The sequence below is a fragment of the Gallinula chloropus genome (genome assembly GCF_964237585.1).
Source record: "Gallinula chloropus genome assembly, chromosome: 5".
Lineage (NCBI taxonomy): Eukaryota > Metazoa > Chordata > Aves > Gruiformes > Rallidae > Gallinula > Gallinula chloropus.
The window spans coordinates 1714262-1732815 of record NC_140090.1 but is presented as its reverse complement, the minus strand read 5'-3'; the positions used below and the strand labels follow the sequence as shown (position 1 = coordinate 1732815).

Genomic DNA, 18554 nt, shown 5'->3' with positions numbered 1-18554 from the left:
CTGAACTAACAGGCAAGAAATCAGGTTGTACCCACCTCTCATTAATGCCTTTAATGGACCTGGCTATTTAAAAAAAAAATATCCTCCAGCCTCAGACACACCAAAAGCACTTAGCTCAGCATCTACAGCAACACATTTTTAAGGCAAACATGATGTTTAGGATAATATAACCACTAACTGTGATGCCATTGTAGCAGGGACAAACAGCCCATGGGAGGATGCAGAGCAAAGAGGGAAATATCCCAGCATGGAAAAAAAAACAACCAAGAGAGGACTCAGAGAAAACCTATTTGGTATAAGCAGAATTCTCTCAAAATAGAAAGGCTTATGAAGTTTATATGAAGTGTTAGCAGCTCTTTCAAACTTCACCACTTCAGTCCTCAGCAAGATGATAGGGAGTGTTTTTTCCTCGTGGTTTCTTCCATGTCGCTGTAATAAATCAAATCACTGCCAGGCTGCGTTCAGCAGCATAACCAAACAGCTCCAGCTCTGCAACTTAGATTGCCTTTGTAATACCTGACATTTTAGGGGAAAAACCAAACAAAAGAGCAGCCCCTTGTCCCCTCCCCCAGGGTTTTCCAGACTACTTTTTCCCCTTTTCCAGGCCCTGGTGAAAGCTAAAATCCTCACAGCCCTGAGGAGCGGAGCAGACCCTGCAAGCTCACCATCGCTCCTTCTGAGGCCTTTCCTCAAAGCACTTAACCCCCCCTTCTGGCAAGGCAAAAGTCCTCCTTCAGTTCTCCCAGGGTAAGAGGGCAGCTGAGGCTGGAAGGGACCTCCTGTGCCCACCCCCACCTATACATATGGATGTATATACACATGTATATATAGACACAACCCCATCATCTGCTCGAAGTGAGTATGCCAGGAACTGAGCCAAGATGAGGAAAGACAGAACCTAAGAGGAAGGGGAGGGTAATGAAAGATGCAGGAGCAAGGAAGAGGAGGCCCCCAAGTTGTCTGGCAGATGCTAATCTTCACTGCCAACCTGTGCTGGAAGAACTCTCCTCTAGCCCCCCTCTGCTCTCTACATCTCTTGCCTTTCAAGAGCTGCTCTCTCATCTTTTTCCAGAGGAGAAATCCCCTCTGATGCTCAGTACCATGGAGAAAGATGGGCACAAACCAGTGCCCCAGCACAGGAGCCAGCAACCTTTAATGGAACAGGCAAGCTCCAGTCCAACCTTTCTTTTCCTGGTTTTATGAAACAATGAGAAGCTCTCTCTAAGCCACGGTCCCAAACAGCCTCACACAGAGAGGATGCTATATCAGGAGGGACTGGCAGGCAGCTAAATTCATTCAACCTGAAAGATGGCATGAGTGAAGAGAACCAAGATGCCCACTAGCAATGGGCCTCCCTCTGAGAGGGAAACCTCCTGGACAACATGTCTATCAACAGGCTGTTGCCAGCTTCCTCCCTGTGCTCCATCCAGGAGGCACAAACACATCACACCTGAACCTAAGTACATGCTGAAGACACAGGAAGAAGGAAGGGACATGGCAAAATGAGACACTCAAGAACTGGACACAGTTCACTGCTGGCATGAAAATCACCAAATAACCCAACCAGGATCTGACCAGAGTTTGCTAACAAAGCTGGACACTGCCTACAGTCCCTGCAGAGCTCTGCATTCAGCCAGCTAAATGACATTCTGAAATTAATTACTGGATTCTGAATGACCATGAGCAGCTGTCAGGCTTGTCCTGTTTGTAAAGTCATCTGCATTTGTGTAAGTTGCTGATTCTCAAACCTACTATCTCTGTAAATGCAAACTCAATGGGAAGACATCCAACAGCTCAGTATCTCACAAGCAGAACATGGTTTTGGGAGATAGTGAAGCGAGCCATGACATCAACAAATCCTAGGTTAAGCTTCTCCCCTTGTTATTTATCATTCCTCTGATGTGTTCCTTCAGCACCACGGGCCACGTTCCTCCCTAGGATGCCCTTGAGCCCAGGCAGAGCTGTTTACACTTCCCAGCAGTGGCATTTTCATAAGCACTGGGAAAATTTTTAAGCAACCTGCAAGCCAGGATCAGCACATTTGTGAGGAGCCCTTGTCATTGCAGCTGGGCTCCATGGTCATTCAGGAGTTCACCAGAAGGAAGCCAAAAGCAGGAGTAAAGCCAGAGTTAATCACACCCCTTTGTCTTCCATGTGAGCAAGCAATACTACTGAACACATTCTATCCCTATCAGGTGAGCTCTTACTTGCAGTTGAAATTGAAAACCAAACACTGTAGCTATTCCTCATTATGTTTCTTTGGTGTAGATGACTTGAAGCTTTGTTTTCTGTTTTGGTTTTGCATTTTAATGTATTTTTTGCTGGGGGAGAAGTACCTCTGTGGAAACAGTAGGCAGTAGTTTATAAAAATTATTTATGATTCTTACTGAAATTTTTATTTGACTCCCATACTATCAAATCACAGCACTGCACTTAACAAATAGAAGATCTGAGTCAGATAGAAAATCATTTTCATGTGAGCACAAAACATAAGACAGGGGAACAATAGCTAATGTTGGAGTAGTACTAGGACTTTGGAAACTTAGTAAGAAAAACCTAAGCAAAAACACCCAGCCAAACCCCCAAAGAGAAAACAAGCTCACACTCCAACCCCTGCCAGACAGCCCTCCATACAAAGCAAGAACGTTAGGCAGGTGATGATTCATTAGGCAAGGCAATCTATTAAGAACTAATGGAAATGAAAACGCATCTGAAACTGTCAAAAACACACAAATCCAAATCTCAATGAGAATTCCAAAGACTTAATGGGCAGAGGATAATCTCTTTTTATCAGAAATTATCAACATGTTCCCAGTCAATACAGACTTTAGTGCACACCTGGAGCTGAAACTCCTACATAAACAAACAGCAAGTAAGGAAAGGGGGGCAGTTAGGCAAACGATCCTAGAATGCCTAGGTCCTTTTTGGACTGAACATTAGAAAACTTAATGAATTCAAATGGAGAAAGAGAGAAAGCTGTGCTTGAAGAGACACTGAGTGTCATCAAACGACTGGCACTGCAAATGCCCTTCCCTCCATTCACACACACACCCCAGGTCTCTGGGGAAGGGACATCCTTCCTCAGAATGCTGGTCATCAGTCGCCTCCCACTGACGATCAGCCCCACCACTGAGGGTCTTACGAGACCACCCAGCTGCTGTTTTCTAAAAGCAGAGCTCTCAGGGGAGGAGGAGGGCTTCAGCTGTCATCACCTCACCTCCCTTCGTGTCCCCCGACCACAAGAAAGCTCAACACCTCACAAACCAGGCACTCCGCAGGGTCCCTCCGCAATCCCACCCTGTAATTATTTTCACCTACAAACCAAGCAGATACTTTGCAAGCATGAGAAGTCCTCTGTGCACTGTGGAGAAGGTGTGCATCACCAGGATTCCCACCACCAGAGAAGCCTGCAGGCAAGCACACTGGGACAAAGAAAAGTGCACAGACTCTGACTAGCAGCCTTCACCCCTGCCTGCAAAATCCATCAAGCCACATCAAATGACAGCCAGACCTAGACCACCAACTCAATCTTCAGCTTGAAGATTTCAGAAGGAAACAAGGCACCCCAGTAACCACCGAAGCCCTTCCAACCCCACAGGAAGGGTTGATTTGACAATGTATGAACCCTCCTGCTTGGTCTCAGCTGCCTGTTGCACAAAGCTGGAATACCCTCTTCATTTCAGAGCGTGAAACTGGCTCTGGGGCAGCAGAAAGAGGTGACAAACTCTGTAGACACCAGAGTGGAAGCTAATGCCTATCACTGCAGTGCCCATGCACGTTCTCCTTGGGCATCACCCCTGCCTGGATGGCCCACCACCCCCTCTGCTTTGAGAGGGGTAAGAAATCAGCACGTGCTGGCTGCCGCTTCAAACGTTTGCTCTGTAAATGCCAAGACCGATGCTCTGGGCTGTGACTTTTGTATGGATCTACACTTCTCACAAGCCACACTGCAGAAGAGCTTAAATGGAATGCAACAAGTCTTTAAGATGACACAACCTGGAACAGTTCTGCAGTATAATGGCCAAAGGGATGGGATGAAAACCACTTCTGAACACACACACACATTTTGTTTGTTTCTTATTTTCAGCCTACGACAACTGAGATGTACAGAACAAGCAAAGACCACCTTTCCATCTCCTTCAGAGATCAGAGAGGGAGCATACAGAAATCCAATCAATATCTGAACTTCCCTACCACGGTTTGTGCTTCTATAATCCTGTTTTTCTACTTGAGCAGCATCCAGAAATCATCTTATCTCAGCTGCCATGAGATCAAGTGTACACTAGCAACAGAAGGAATCACTGGTGTGAGGAGTAATCCCACTGAACTGGAGAAAGGGAGCAGAGTACACTGTCCTCCAACACTGACACTGGCTATGTACCTGGTGAAAAGGTGTTTTCCTACTATTCCTGCCACCTCTTTCCTAAAAATTCTCAGCTGTGCTCTCTCAAGATCTACATGCAATAACTGAAGACAAAACTTACAGATCAGTGTGGTTTCTACACATCAAACTTGTGCACAGAGGAACGATCGCTCTGCATCACAGCAGTCTCCTTTGCAGCTCCTGAAGCACGCACGGGATGTGCCCAAGTTGTGGCACCAGCCACAATTTCCCTGCTACCACCCTGATGTGTCAGGGCCATAGAAACTGCTACAGGGTCTAGGCAGGATTCTGCATACACAGTCATCCTCACTGCCCTTCTCATGGCAAACTCCAAACACCAGCTACCAGGGTCAGTCTCACCAGTGCTTCGTTCCTATAAATGCCAGAGAACTTTCAAAACCTAAATTGCTTTTGTGGATCTGGGCACAATTCCCAGCAGAAGTGTTTATCTAATTCTTGGTGCTGAGTTTGAACTTGCACAGTACCTTTCTTTGAAGCACATTGCCCTGGTTTACAAATCAGTGAAGAAGAGGTCCTGCTTCTCTGGTGCACCGAGGCCTCTCTAGCATCAGCGGCAGGAGGGAAGCTATGGATGCAGGGAAAATGTCCTAGGGAGCTGCTTTGGCAGGGGGGGTTGGACCTGATGAGCTCTCGAAGTCCCTTCCAACCCCTATTATTCTGTGATAAGAAAAGCCTGAGGGAAACCACAGCAGGGCTGGATGCAGAGTAAGGATGCAAGGCAAGGAGTCAAGAAAAGGTGGTACATACTCTGCTTAGGAGAAGGAGACTATGCTGGAGGAAAAGCAAACAGGCAGCAAAAAGACCTACTACAACGGAGATGTACAGGGCAAGGAAAGACCACTGCTCCCCCTCCTCAGGGGTCAGAGAGGTACCACAGAAATCCAATTGATATTTAAGTATGAGCTTCCCAAGCAAAAAGACAGGCAGGAGACAAAGGCATAAGTTAAACACCATCATCAATGACTGCAGCACAAGGAGGAGGAGGATGACCTGAATGGGCAACACTGGCGTTATTAAGCAGAAAGGCACGCAGAGTGAGTGGTGCAGGCTGTCACCAGCCCCTGCTGAGCCATGACACTGCACAGCACCCCCACCTCCACCGCCATGCAACAGGGGCTTCTCACCCAAGCCAGCTCCCCTGCCAACACTAGGCTCTTCGCTAATCCCCAGCCAGGCCACCCCTTGCTCTCTCTCTCTCTTTCCTCTTTTGCCTGATGCAAACCCAAGCTGAACTTCCAAGCGCCTCCCCACAGGCAGCTATTCCTAACAGCCCCGATAACCCATTCAAGCACACACGATAGTGCCTCTCATGTGCTAACAAGCGTGAAGCTTGCACCTTGTGAGGAGTGAGGAAAGCCATTTCACATGCTGGGGTGCTGCTCAAATGAGTGCTGCAGAGGTATAAACACCAACACCCAAGTTATAAGGGACCGGCCTTGATAGCTCCACAGGTACAACAAGGGTGACGCTTGCAGCAGGTGCCATTCCCCATCGTTTGCTGGAAGGATGCAACAGAGGGTGCTTCTTGCTAATTCCTAGAGACAGTTTCTCAATGAAATGCTGTTTCAGTGGAAAATGCAGTTTTACAAATAACAGTTTCTTATGGGAAGGTTTCATTGAAGTTTGCTCCTGAAACAGACCGAGTCTTTACAAAACCAAAGAGCACAGGGAAATTCTGGCCTGACTATTGAGCAGCATTCAGATCTTTCCCCAACATAAATAGACACAGGTGTACTGGCTCACAACAGTGAAGGTAAAACAGTATTATTTGCTCACCCAAAAGACCTCACTATCTCAAGCCCCCTGTGCTAACCTGTTTTTCCATCCTATTCTCTTGTTACCAACAATGCAAGACGTTCTTCCCTACAAGGCAAACAAGCTTTCGTTCCCAAACGGGTGGCACTCTTTAGAACTACCTAAAGCACTACAAAATAAGGCCCAAAAAAACCCAAAGTCACAGAGCAGGGCAGCAAACAAGGCAAAAAACTGACTGGGAAGGTGTTTCTCTCCACGGTCATGTACCTTCCATCACCCTAAAGCCTGAACTTTCTGTCTCCATTACGAGGGCACTTGTGCTGCAGAAGTTGTTTGCGTCTGCATCTCTGCGCCTCTTTTCTTCAACGTGGCAACTACTTTTCATCTACAATCACTGGTAGGGGTGTTTTTTTTCAGCTTCAACAGTGTAATTTTCCTCCTCCAAAAAGCCTCACACTAGCTAGTGCATCATCTACTTCACATTAATCATCACAGCTGGGAGCGGATTGTAATACCCGTGCAGACGCTCAACTTATTTCTTTATATATACATAAATAATATGTTTTTGCACATATTTTGTATACATGCACACATGCAAACACACTAATAACAGCTTCACTTACAAGAATCGTCCGGGCATCTGTTCATTCCTTTAAAATGTCATCTTTGTTCCTGATTTTAACAGGGAATTTTAACCTGCACACTCAGCCTCCAGCGTTCTCTCATCAGTTAATCTGTGTATTTATTATCTACCAGAACCGATCAGGTAGAAATTGAGGATGTACCTCAGCTTCCCCATGTTTAAATGCTGTGATTTTAGAGCCCCTTTCCAAAAGTGAGCACGTTTACTCTGTGTAAGCACCGTACACTCACTGTGCACCTTTTCCTCTGATGCAAAATAACATTTGATCTGTACACACAGAGCTTACAATGGGCACAGCTTTATTACTGAAAAGAACTCATCATGGATACCTGAAGTCACCATACCATTCAGCTGGTCTCCAACTGCAACACCACAGGGTTAGCCTGAAGGACCCAGCAACACACACCTATTTCAGCCCTGTGAAGACTGACCAAGACCAAGCCTTAACCACCACTGCTGCTCTTCTCTCTGCTTTCATCAACAAGGAACAGATTCACCGTGACAATCCCAACCCAGAACCTGCTCTCTTTTCCTGGGGTTTATCCCTGCAACATGAAGAAGGTGAGGGGACTTTTGGTTTGGCCCTAGCTACCAACACAGCTAGGCAGAGCTGAGGTCCTGTCTGGGAGAGTGCCTAAAGCAGGCTCCACAGCCGCCCCAGTTTTGCTCTGGAGATGCTGCCTTCCAAGCAGAAGGTCGAGTCAGACCTTTTGAGTGAACGCTGCTGGTCCACCAGCTTGCAACAGCTTTCCACTACTTCAGACACACCAGGAGAATGCAGAAGAAAACTGCAGACTGAACATGGTCCACTAGCAAAGTAACAAAAAACCAGGGTAAAACCCACAATGATTTGTTAGTTCTTACAAGTATTAGGCCATTGCTGTGGAAAGCTGCTGCCTGGATTTTACAAGGGCGAATGCCTACTTGAGGGAGATGTTACTGTACTAGAATGACTCATCTTGATAGGGTTTGTTTTATGCTAGAAGCATTGCAAGCAGCACAAGTCCTCGATCGCATCTCCCAGCGCTTCAGGGAATGGAAGAGCACGCATGAGTATACAAGGAGTAAGACCTGTGAGTATACAAGAGCTCCTAGGTCCTTCAGACCACTAGCCATGCAACCTCTGGGCTAAGCCTTCCAGGTCTGAAACCCCAGAGCAATACTGAGGTCTTTAATCTGTGCACACTCCCAGTTATTTCCTCCTAACCGCAGGGAACCAGTATTCTACTCTTGGTTTGTTTTTCACTATATTAATTCTATTACCCTGGCTCTCTCTGGCTTGAAAGTAATACTCATATGACCCATCACGCTACCTGTTTGCCAGAATATCGTCTCAGCAGGCACACTCAATTCATGAGTCAGAATCCAAAGTAATAATAAGGTATAATGTTTTAAGCAAGTGGTTCAGGAGCAGAAAGCAAACAAACGCTTGGGGAATTCTATCTACTTGAGACTTTGGCGTTTACAGCCTCCAGCTTTTCCATATTGCTGCGAGATCTGGATTGCTCCTAGGGCTTAGGGGTATTTTGTTTTTTGGTAATGAAAGCTGAGATCCACATGTATTCCCACTATTCTATTAGTTAAGTCTATCGAAAACATTCTAGAGTACCAAGAGACTTTAAAATTACAAAAGCTGTACACAGCGTTATCACCAACTCGTTAAGAGCATATTAAGGAGAAGAGAAATTACTTCATCCTAGTCTTTCCAAGTGGACAGCCAAAGACCTGGTTCCTCTCACCTGCTGCTACAGGACTCTTGCAGTACAAATGCTAACGTGGATGTCTGTGTTACAGGTGAGTCTCTGGCCTTCTGCTGTCAATAAACTGCTTACACTACTCTTCCCCAGTAATGGTATTGGGGGCTTCACTAAAATGCATGGAGTTAAGCGTCTCAGAAGCACCCTTGAATCCCACTAGGCTCTTATCTGCTTTCTCTAGTGAACTTTAAAATCTGGCTTTATGCAGAGAAAACATTTCTTCTACAGCACCCACTCTCCAGCAAGTTAGCCTTCTCAGCCATGCTACCACACTTTCAAGTTGCCTTCTTTAGACCGTATTTACACTTCGCTGAAAGACATTACACCAGCACAAGACAGATTCAAGACTGAGAGCAGCTCCCAAAAATTCACGCTTTGCCTTAACAAACGCCTGGTTGACAGAAACATCCAGTTGGATCCTAAAACACATGCCTAGGAGGAACCAACACACTCATATGCACTTGGCATGGCAGCTTGTAAGCAGCAGCAGGGGGAAAACACAAATTAACACATGAGGACCAACAAGGCAGGGATTGCTAAACTGACCTAAACAAGTGCTGTTTTTGAAAGAATTCACACACATAGTCTTGAAGGGTTTAAATACATGGGGTTTTCCTCTCAATAGGTGTGCAGCAGCGTTTCATTTCAATCCTGCACTTCTCTGAAATCAGGGGACGCTGAAACAAGTTGCCAGTACGTGAGGGAACACAGAGGCAGAAGACACATCCCAGCCTTACCCCGATGCAAGGAAAAAAGCCTCATCCGAAGCCATAGGGGATCTCATCCTCTCCCCTGGGGACACCGCATCATGCCATACATACGTCTGCATTGACGTACACTCTGTTTTATGTTATCATCTGTGTGTTCTACAAGCTTGGCCACAACGCCTTATGTAAGAGATCCCCGTTTAACATGTTAATCACCACAGTTCCCCCTTCGCCCCGTGGAATAATCCTGCCCCACTGGGGGCTCCCAGCACGCCCGGGGAGAAACCAGCACTTGGGACAACTGCTGCTCAGGGTTTGTCATCTGGGTGTCGAGCTCTGACCACGCTTAACGGGGCCTCCGCGCCGGGGGAGAACCATTTTGTAGAGGGATGGCACCGCTTTGCCAGCACGGCTGGTGCGGGCTGGGGGGAAGCGGGGGGGGGCAGTGGGAGGATCGTTCCCCAACCAACAATGTCCCGGCTTCTTGTGGGCAACGGGGATGCTGTCGCCCCCCCCTCCTTTCCCCCCACCCCCCCACCCCAAGCCCTGGCTTGGGGTGGGGGGGTGGGGGGAAAGGAGGGGGGGGCGACAGCATCCCGCACCGCCGCGCTGTTAATCCATCCCGAAGGCAGCCCGGCTGGCCCCAGGGTACGCGACACACAGACGGCAGCCGAGCAACTTGTGCTGCCGGGTTTGTCCGACACGCAGCCAATATTGTGTAACCGGCAGCTTTTTCCCCCTGCCACAGCCGCCGGGGCCGGGAACGCGGGGGGACCGGCGGCCAGCTCTGCCGGGACCCCGAAATACCGCTGTTCCCCCCCCTCTCCCTGAGTTATATAATGGAGCAGCGGCTCCGGCCGGCGCACACAGCCCCCGGGATCAAAGCCTGAGGGGGGGTGGGGGGTGTTTGCGGCCCCTCACCCCACACACACTCCACCCCCCCCCACCCGCTCTCAGGGGACTCCCGCCCCGGCGGCGACACTCACCGCCTCCGAGTCTTCAAATCCATGCAGGTACAAATTGTCGTACATGGAGCTCCGCTTGACGCCGGGCGCCTCTCTCGGTGCGGAACCGGCGCTGCGAGGCGCCGCGGGGGAGGGGAAAAGGGGAAAGAGGGGGGGGGGGGGGCGGCCCGAGCGGCGGCGGAGGCCTGTGTGGCGGCGGCGGCGGGGCCGAGCCTGCCCTCTCAGCGCTGCGGACGCCCCGGCGCCGCCTCCCGCGCCCACCACCGCCGCCGCAGGTGCCCCTGCCGGCGCCGCGCCACCCCGCAGTTTCCCCCCCCTTCCCCTCACGCCTGTTCGCCAGCCTTCCCGCCCGCCGCGGCCCGCTCCCCGCGCCGCCGCGCCCCATTGGCTGCAAGGCGCTACCGCCGCACCGTTATTGGCTGCGGCGCGCTAGAGCCGCGCTGCCATTGGTCGCGACGCGCTGCTACCGCCGCCAGGCGGGGAGCTCACGAAGACCGCTGCCCTCTGCCGCCGCCTCAGCAGCTGTCTGCCCGGCTCCCGGCCGCGGCCCTGAGGAACGGGGGCTGGCGGCTGCTCGCCGGGGCTGTCGCCTGCCAAGCTGTCCGGGGAAGAAGCGAGGGTGGGGGGGATAAATAACGGAGGCATTTCTTTCTGTCTTCTCCGCACTCTCGCTTCTCCGAGAGCCTGGAGAACAGCGGGTTTCTGAGGAGGTCTGGGAACAAACCAACCCCGCAACCACCAGGAATTACAAGAGTTTCAGTTTGGGCATTATTTGCAACTAAATTAAGAAACAGGTTTCTAAAACGCGGCCCTCTGGAGGTCTAGCACTGAAGTTCCTGGTTCCACCTCACGGTGTTTCTGTGGAGCTTCAGCCACAGGCATGCTGTGCCTCAGAGAATGGCGGCGAGACAGGCAGACCTCACTCCAGAGGTGAAGAAGCCGCCCTGTCCAGAGAAGCTAAGGGTCTCATCATCACACAGCGAGGAAACCACAGAGCCAGCCCTTCCCGTGCATGTCTCTCGCCTCCCGAGCTCACAGCTCCCCACCAAGTCTTCCTCCGTCCCAGAACACCAGAACTCCGAGGGCAAGTAGAGAACAGCTCTACATTACAAAAAATAAATAATAAAAACCAATTACAGGGAAATAATTTACCATTTACTTCCTTATTAAAACAATTACTTTAAATCTCCTCTTCTGTGCAACCTGAGCCGACGTCTCTGTTCACAAACGCTTCCTATCGGTCTTTGCTTCCTCTCCTATGCCTTCCAAAGGCTTAATTTAGTTCTGCAAAGTTACCGCTAATCACTTGGGAAGTGTCCAACAGACATCTGAAGCGGAGCCAAAGATATTATTCTCCCCACACTCACAATCTCTTTAACAAATTTCATCAAAGATTCCACAAAGTTATGAAAAGTCTTACTCCCAATTTACTACTTCTGTGCCCTCCCTGTGTTCTTAGCTTCTGTGCACGGAACCTCCTGGTTTGTAAGAGGTTATGTGTCTACCTACAGAGGAACCAGAGTCCCACTGATGATACAGAGAAGAATCTCACAGTTGAAGTTTAGGTTTCATGAAGTATTTTTCAGGATTGAGTCATCAGTCTACAAGATCTTCCAAGAAGCAGCAACTTCATCTCTTGCCCCGTTCAACACGCATGTCGCCAATCTTAACCCAACAAACAAAGCACATGTAGTTAATTAGTAATGCATCTCCCATGGCTTTTCAGCAGTCTGTTTCAGACAAATCACTGGTGGAATGGTTGTTCAGCTGATAACCCAATTCTATGACCCATGCTTGCTGTCTCAACCCAGTGTGGAACAGCCCCAGAAGCCCGAGTGGCTCCTCCTCTTCCCAGGGGTTATCCTGCCCAGTTACGTCAGGGCTAGAGAACACAGCCAGCATCTTTTGGGGAATTTCATGGTGGTTTGAGCAAGGTTCTTCAGATAGAAGAGGGTTTCGCTCCCAAGATCATTGTTAAAATTCTCACCGTGCTTCTTATACAGGAGTTAATGGATCAATTTTTAGGACAGGTCCCCTTCCCCCACCTGGAAGATCTGTGATGTTACAAATTTAAATAATAAATACATTGTTGGTAGGAGACTCTTAAAATTTTAAACAAGAAGGAATTTCTAAGTGCAACATCAGAATCATTTGTCAGCTCAGAATGCAAAAAAAAAGGCCATGAAATCACAAGAAAAAAGGCTTCTGTCTGAACTTGACATCAATTGGTAATGAAATAATTTCATTCAGAAGTCAGGGGAAATCACTATTTGATTTCCAGTACTTACATCTCACACTGTCCTTTTAAGACACAGAGGTTATTAAAAATACATATTTAATGACTCAACTTGAAAGGCTCCTAAAAGATGCTATAAGAATACACACAGCTCATTAAATAGGCAACGCACTTGAAAAAGATCTAAACATAAGGGACAGTCATACAACCTACTGCAAGCATTTACCTTAGGTGCCTAAAATACCAATCTCAAGCTGTTTAGTTAGGGCAGGGGCTCTGAATCACCCTCAGGTGAGACTCAAGTTACTTCTTCCCCACCTGCATGAAGGGCTGTGGGCACATCTGGCTGTCCTGCCCCACCACACCTCCCCAGGGCCACTGGCACAGGTAATTTAGCTGAAAACCACCAGAGGTAGCACACCAAAGCAAGAGAGGAAGATGTCTGGCTCTTCAGAAGTTGCCAGAAAAGTAATCAGGCTCTGAAAATATACTGAAGGAATGGGAGGCCGGGTAGAGCTTGGAAACAGGGAGCAAGGAAGGTTTGCAAAGGAGAAGGATGTGCAGGATAAGGAAAATAACTCAGCACGGATTTCAGGGACAAGCTACCCCAGTTCCACTGTGATATATAACACAGGTCATCTCTACAGGTGGGGCATTCAGTAAAAAGCATGTTATGTTTTCACAGTGAGGGATGCCGTGTTACACTACATATACAGGCAGTCATCTCCATCAGCTCCAGATAGTCAAAACCCTTTGCTTTCAACTTACAGCTTCCACTACAATAATTGATGAGGGTCTGTGGTGGTTCAGCCCCAGACAGTGGCTGAGCACCACATGCTGCTCTCTCACTCCCACAGGAGACAGACAGAGTCTCCGTGGGTTGGGATAAGGACAGTTCACTGACAAAAATCACCGTGAACGTAGAACAATAACAGCCAGTTACACTCACACCCAGTGCTCACACAGAGTACCTGACTGACCTGGCGATTAGAAGGCTGCCCCACAGCAAGAATGGATGGACTAACCAACCCTCAGACTGTCCTGGATGCAACAAACCTCATACCCTTCCCCAACCAGCTGCTTTTATGGGGAAGTGGTGTCAGGTGGTGTGGAAACAGCCCAGGCTGACTCAGCTCGCCTGTGCTGGCTGCTTGGGGAGGTTATCTCTGGCCTGGCCAGAGCCAGGACAGGGTCACACATTAACTGAAGGTCTGGAGTGATCAAAATCATCCCTGGCCTGCTTCCAAAAGAGAATACAGATGATCTGATACTATTAGGCATGGAATTCCACTGCCTCAGGGCCACAGCGAGAGACTCTGGTACCTGTCACCTTCAGCCTGCACTTTGCAACCAGCACCCAAAAACCTCTTGGTTCGTGTGCATGCACATGCACAGCTGTGACACAGCTGAACTGAGTCCTTTTAAGGTCTAACCCTTTAAAATATTTGGGGTTTAATTTTTTTTTAAATTTAAATGGTGTGAGTTGCTGCAACATGAATTTTGTTTGTATCACTGATTTGTGACACTAAAAGTCAAAGGCTGGGAAACAGGCATTTTAAAGACGTCCAGTCTCTACTTTCAGTGAGATTTAATCACAGTCGGTGTCAATCTCTCTAAGCACATGGGCTGTTCCTCAGTGAGGACTGCCATCCTCTGATGATGCCAGCAGGACCACTCTGAAGCAGGTTTCCTGTGGACTTACTGCAGTACTGTGTGCAGGGAGCACACATCATCCTTTGATCTCAGCCCACAACTCTCCGTGTTCCCAAAGGGGCAGGAGATTTTGAAGGAGATGCAGATGAAACACCACAAAACAATCCAGTTTCTAGAGGACATACCCAATGTGTCTGTCAAAAACCAGGCTTCTCATCGCTGAGGATGTGTAACATGAGTTTATGTGGCTTAACAACCAAAGTATCATTCCAAGATCACCCTAAGGGCTGCGAGGTGTTCTTGCTTGGTAATTGAAAGCTTTCTCTTTCTCAGGACTTTTTACAGGCTTCAGAAGTTGGACATTAAAAGGACAGGCTCGCCGGAGAAGCGTGCTGGACTCAGAGCAGAGTGGCTAGCAGGTCAAGTCCTGTCAGGCTACTTCCCCTCCCTTCCCACACTTGGCATCTGCCAAACCAAAAGTGATCTCGCAAAGAGAAACACAATGACTCCACTCCCTGTTAACACAACCCTTGTTTCACAAACAGGATGGTTCAGGGAGCCCAGGAGTCCCTGGGCACGTACCCAAAAGGCTTCATGATCACCTGTGCATTGAGCATCTCCCCACAGGCAAATATATATTGTAGCACATTCACAACTGGCTGCAAGTCTTTGGTCTCAGACCTGTTACACCAAGGAAGCTGGATTTCTGCACTTCCTTTTAATCCTGGGGTTGGAGAATGACCCTGCAATGAGGTACCTTAAGGTGGCACTACCTAGAGCTGCTGTTTCAGTGTTGCAACCCAGCATTTTGAGTCTTCTAAGACTTCTAGAGACTAACAGGTCACTGGGGATGCGACACAGACAAACACACTTTCTTCTGGCCTCAAATAAATGCAATATATCAAAATTTTGCATAAAACAAGCAGGTAACAGTGGTTAACTATATCTGCCCTCCAATACTACCTACCAAAACCACTTCTTGAGCAGAAATGGGAACCACAGAAGGAAACCCAAGAAATCATCCCAAATAAAGAATTTCTCCCAAAGTCAGGGGCCACATAAGAGACTCGACTTGATACCAGTTAGGCTGTTCCTGACATCTTGAGCCAGGATTACCATTAAAGCCAATGCTTTATTGCACCCTGTTGGGCTGGGGTGGGGGGAGGAAGAGAAGAGATTGGAAACTAAAAGGCTTTGAGCATCCCACAGACCTCTGAAACATTTGGTTTCCTCCAAATACTCTGATCCCACTACAGGTTATTCATATTCTCTTTGGTTTTTTTATTAGCACCAACCCTTTCTGAAGTAGAGAGGAAGTCCCTTTGAGACACACATCCATCTATTCCTGAATATCAATTATTTAGTCCTTTCTGAGCTATCCAAATGTGGGAATACCGTTTTTCCCAGGGCATGAATTTTGTGCAGAACCACAGCAAACTTCCTTTCAAGCCCGAATCTAACGCTTACACAATCAAATGACAGCACTCACATGGTTCTTTGAGGAGCTGTGGCAATGAACTATTTGCATAAACACACTTAAAGTGCTATTTGAATAAATGTGCAGTAATGAGATTGCCAAGTGAAGGAAATGCCTCAGCACCGCAGTGCGCAAAGCCAGAGTGTAAGTCAGCAAGTTCTCTCTTTTCCCTGCTTGAAGAAAATTTTCCCTTTCACCTGGGATTTTGCTGTTACTGACTCGCTGCGAGTCGACTGCTGGCCTCCATGGCTCCTTTCCTGCTGCCATGGAGAAGGAGCCACACAAATATTAACCCTGAAGCAATCAAATGCTGACTCAGTGAAGAAGGTGAGAAGTTCTTTATGGCCTCTTCCTGCTCTGATGGTGAGGTTATGGTCCTGGGCTCTCAGCACTGGTAATGAGGAAGCTACGAAGATGCTGAAGGGGCTGGAGCATCTCCCCTGCGAGGAAAGGCTGAGGGAGCTGGGGCTGTTCAGCCTGGAGAGAAGCAGCCTGAGAGGGGATCTGATCAATGGGGATCAAGAGCTGAAGGGTGGGACACAGGGGGACATGGGCAGCCTCTGCTCAGTGTCTGTGGGGACAGGACAAGGGGTGATGGGCTCAAGTTGGAGCACAGGGAGTTCCCCCCAATGTGGGGAAGAACTTCTTCCCAGTGAGGGTGAGGGAGCCCTGGGACAGGCTGCCCAGGGGGTGTGGAGTCTCCTTCTCTGGAGAGATTCCAGCCCCGTCTGGACACCGCCCTGTGTGCCCTGTCCTAGGGACCCTGCTTGGGCAGGGGGTTGGACCCCATGGGCTCCGGGGGTCCCTTCCAACCCCTGTGACTCTGTGATTCTGAGACATTATCCCTGCTGTGGGTGAGGGCATATTAACAACAAAGCATTAGTGGTTACCTTAATAGCACATTTGGAAATGAACCCACTCCTTGTAGCTGTTTTAAGCACACAGAAGAGTCTAAAACCTGCGGTCTTCATCAGCATGCTTCATATGAAACTGTCATGGTTTAACCCCAGCTGGCAGCTGAGCCCCACGCAGCCGCTGGCTCCCTCCCTCCCCAGAGGGATGGGGGAGAGAATCAGAAGAGGAAAAGTGAGAAAACTCCTGGGCTGAGATAAAGACAGTTTAACAGGTGAAGCAAAAGCTGCACAGAAGCAAAGCAACCCAAGGAACTCACCCCACTGCCTGGGGCAGGCAGGAGCTCGGCCATCCCCAGCACAGCCGGGCTCCATCCCACGGAGCAGGGACTTGGGAAGACAAACGCCATCGCTCCCAGTGCCCCCCTTTCCTCCAGCTTCACATGCTGAGTGTGACACCATATGGTCTGGAACATCCCTTGGGCACTGGGTTCAGCTGTCCTGGCTGTGTCCTGTCCCCCGCCCCCAAGTCCTGGGGCACCCCAGCTACTCGCTGGTGGGGGGTGAGGAGCAGAACAGCCTGGGCTCTGTGTGAGCTCTGCTCAGCAGGAGTGAAAACAGCCCTGTGGTGTCACCCAAAACACAGCCACTGGGATGAGAACGAGCCCCATCCAGCCAAAGCCAGCATACAAACACATTGGTTTTGATCTTCCACTGCCTGAATTCTGGGACCTCTTGAAGAAGATTATTGCTCCCCCCACCTCCCCATATAATACTGCTCTGTTGAAATCAGCAGAAAAGCCCAAGTATATATTTCATTAACAGAGAGGAAAAGGACCGTCAGCATTCTCCAGCAATCCACCTAAAGCAGAAGTTGCTTCCATCTGTTGGAAGGAGTCCAGTTCTTCACTCTTCTAAGTTATTTGGCATAGCCCAATTGCTTACCCCCTTCTCCCTCTAAAGCAATTTCTTTCTCTCTCTCTTTCTCCTCCCCTGTTTTATAATATAGATTAGATAAGCATCTGGTTCAGAAACAACAACTTATGCCTTGGGGTGGGGGTGTGAATGAAATAACCTCTCGAGCTCCTCAGTAACCCTGTTTACCAACATCTCATGAGCAATGAGAACTGGATGACATTTGTGGTATCTGGCAGTCCTCGAAGCCATCACATCAGCAAATCAGTATATATATATATATATTTCAAAAGAAATAAGAATTGTGCTGTTTGGGATATGCCAGGACCCAGAGGATTCTGCGCATTTAAAGGCTTTATTCAAAGAGACTACTGGATGGTGTGCTCTAATTCTTTGGATTTCAAGTAATAAATTAGTCTGGTAGGGTCTAATTTGACAGTTCTTCTGGAGGAAGTGAGGTGCCACCTATTCTAAAACACATTTATCTGACACTGTTATATAAAGGCTGCTATAATTAAAGAGGGTGTGAAGACTTCATTGTCACTTCCCTTGGTTTAAAGCACCTACAATGAGAGAGGTAACTGGGCTACATTTGTAGGTATCCTCTATATTTAACTAGTTGTGAAATTCCTCTTTCCTGCAGGAGATTTGCAAGCCTGAGAACCACAGCTCCCAGAGTGGTTTTGAGAAAGAAGAGCAGATTATCTCCACCTCCTGAGGCAGAGATGAATGTGCTCCGAGGTTTTAATAACTCAAGCCAACTCTAATTGTGGCTTCTGCTGGGGCACAGTATTGAATCAGGCAAATCTGAAATCACCTGGAAAAGGCTGCAAGACATAACCCATGGCCATGCTGCTGTATTAACACAGGGCTGCCTTTTACAGGCTTGCAGCTTGAAGTGAAGTACCTCCACTGGTCCGTGGGCAGCTGAGCCGTGGTGGTGATATTCACAGGCACTGAGCACACAGGGATCTCCCTCCGGCAAAACTCCCCCATCAATTAGCACCTCTCGGCACCCATCAGGCTGCTGAAGGTCCAAAACACTGAGTCACGCTGCGGGTACCAGCCCGAGGAGACAGAGGGGTTTTATGGCTGGAACTATCCCCTGTTTCTTTGCTGGAAGGAAAATAGGGGGGTTCTGGCTTTAAAGAAGATAAGGAGTTTTTATCTTCTATCATCTGGGCCAAAGG

General features: G+C 48.5%; 1 protein-coding gene across 2 annotated transcripts in view; it reads right to left on the bottom strand.

The window, feature by feature from the left end:
• Positions 1–18554, bottom strand: part of CACNB4 (calcium voltage-gated channel auxiliary subunit beta 4) — a gene marked incomplete at its 5' end in the record, with an annotated part of 92859 nt that overhangs the window by 49728 nt on the left and 24577 nt on the right. The window contains one exon of one of the 2 annotated variants that reach the window (XM_084264769.1): positions 10254–10298. The exons of the other annotated variant lie outside the window; for it this stretch is intronic. Coding sequence (XP_084120895.1) covers positions 10254–10298 — 45 coding nt within the window. Of the gene's footprint in view, positions 1–10253; positions 10299–18554 lie in introns of those variants that run through there. 2 annotated transcript variants of the gene reach the window in all.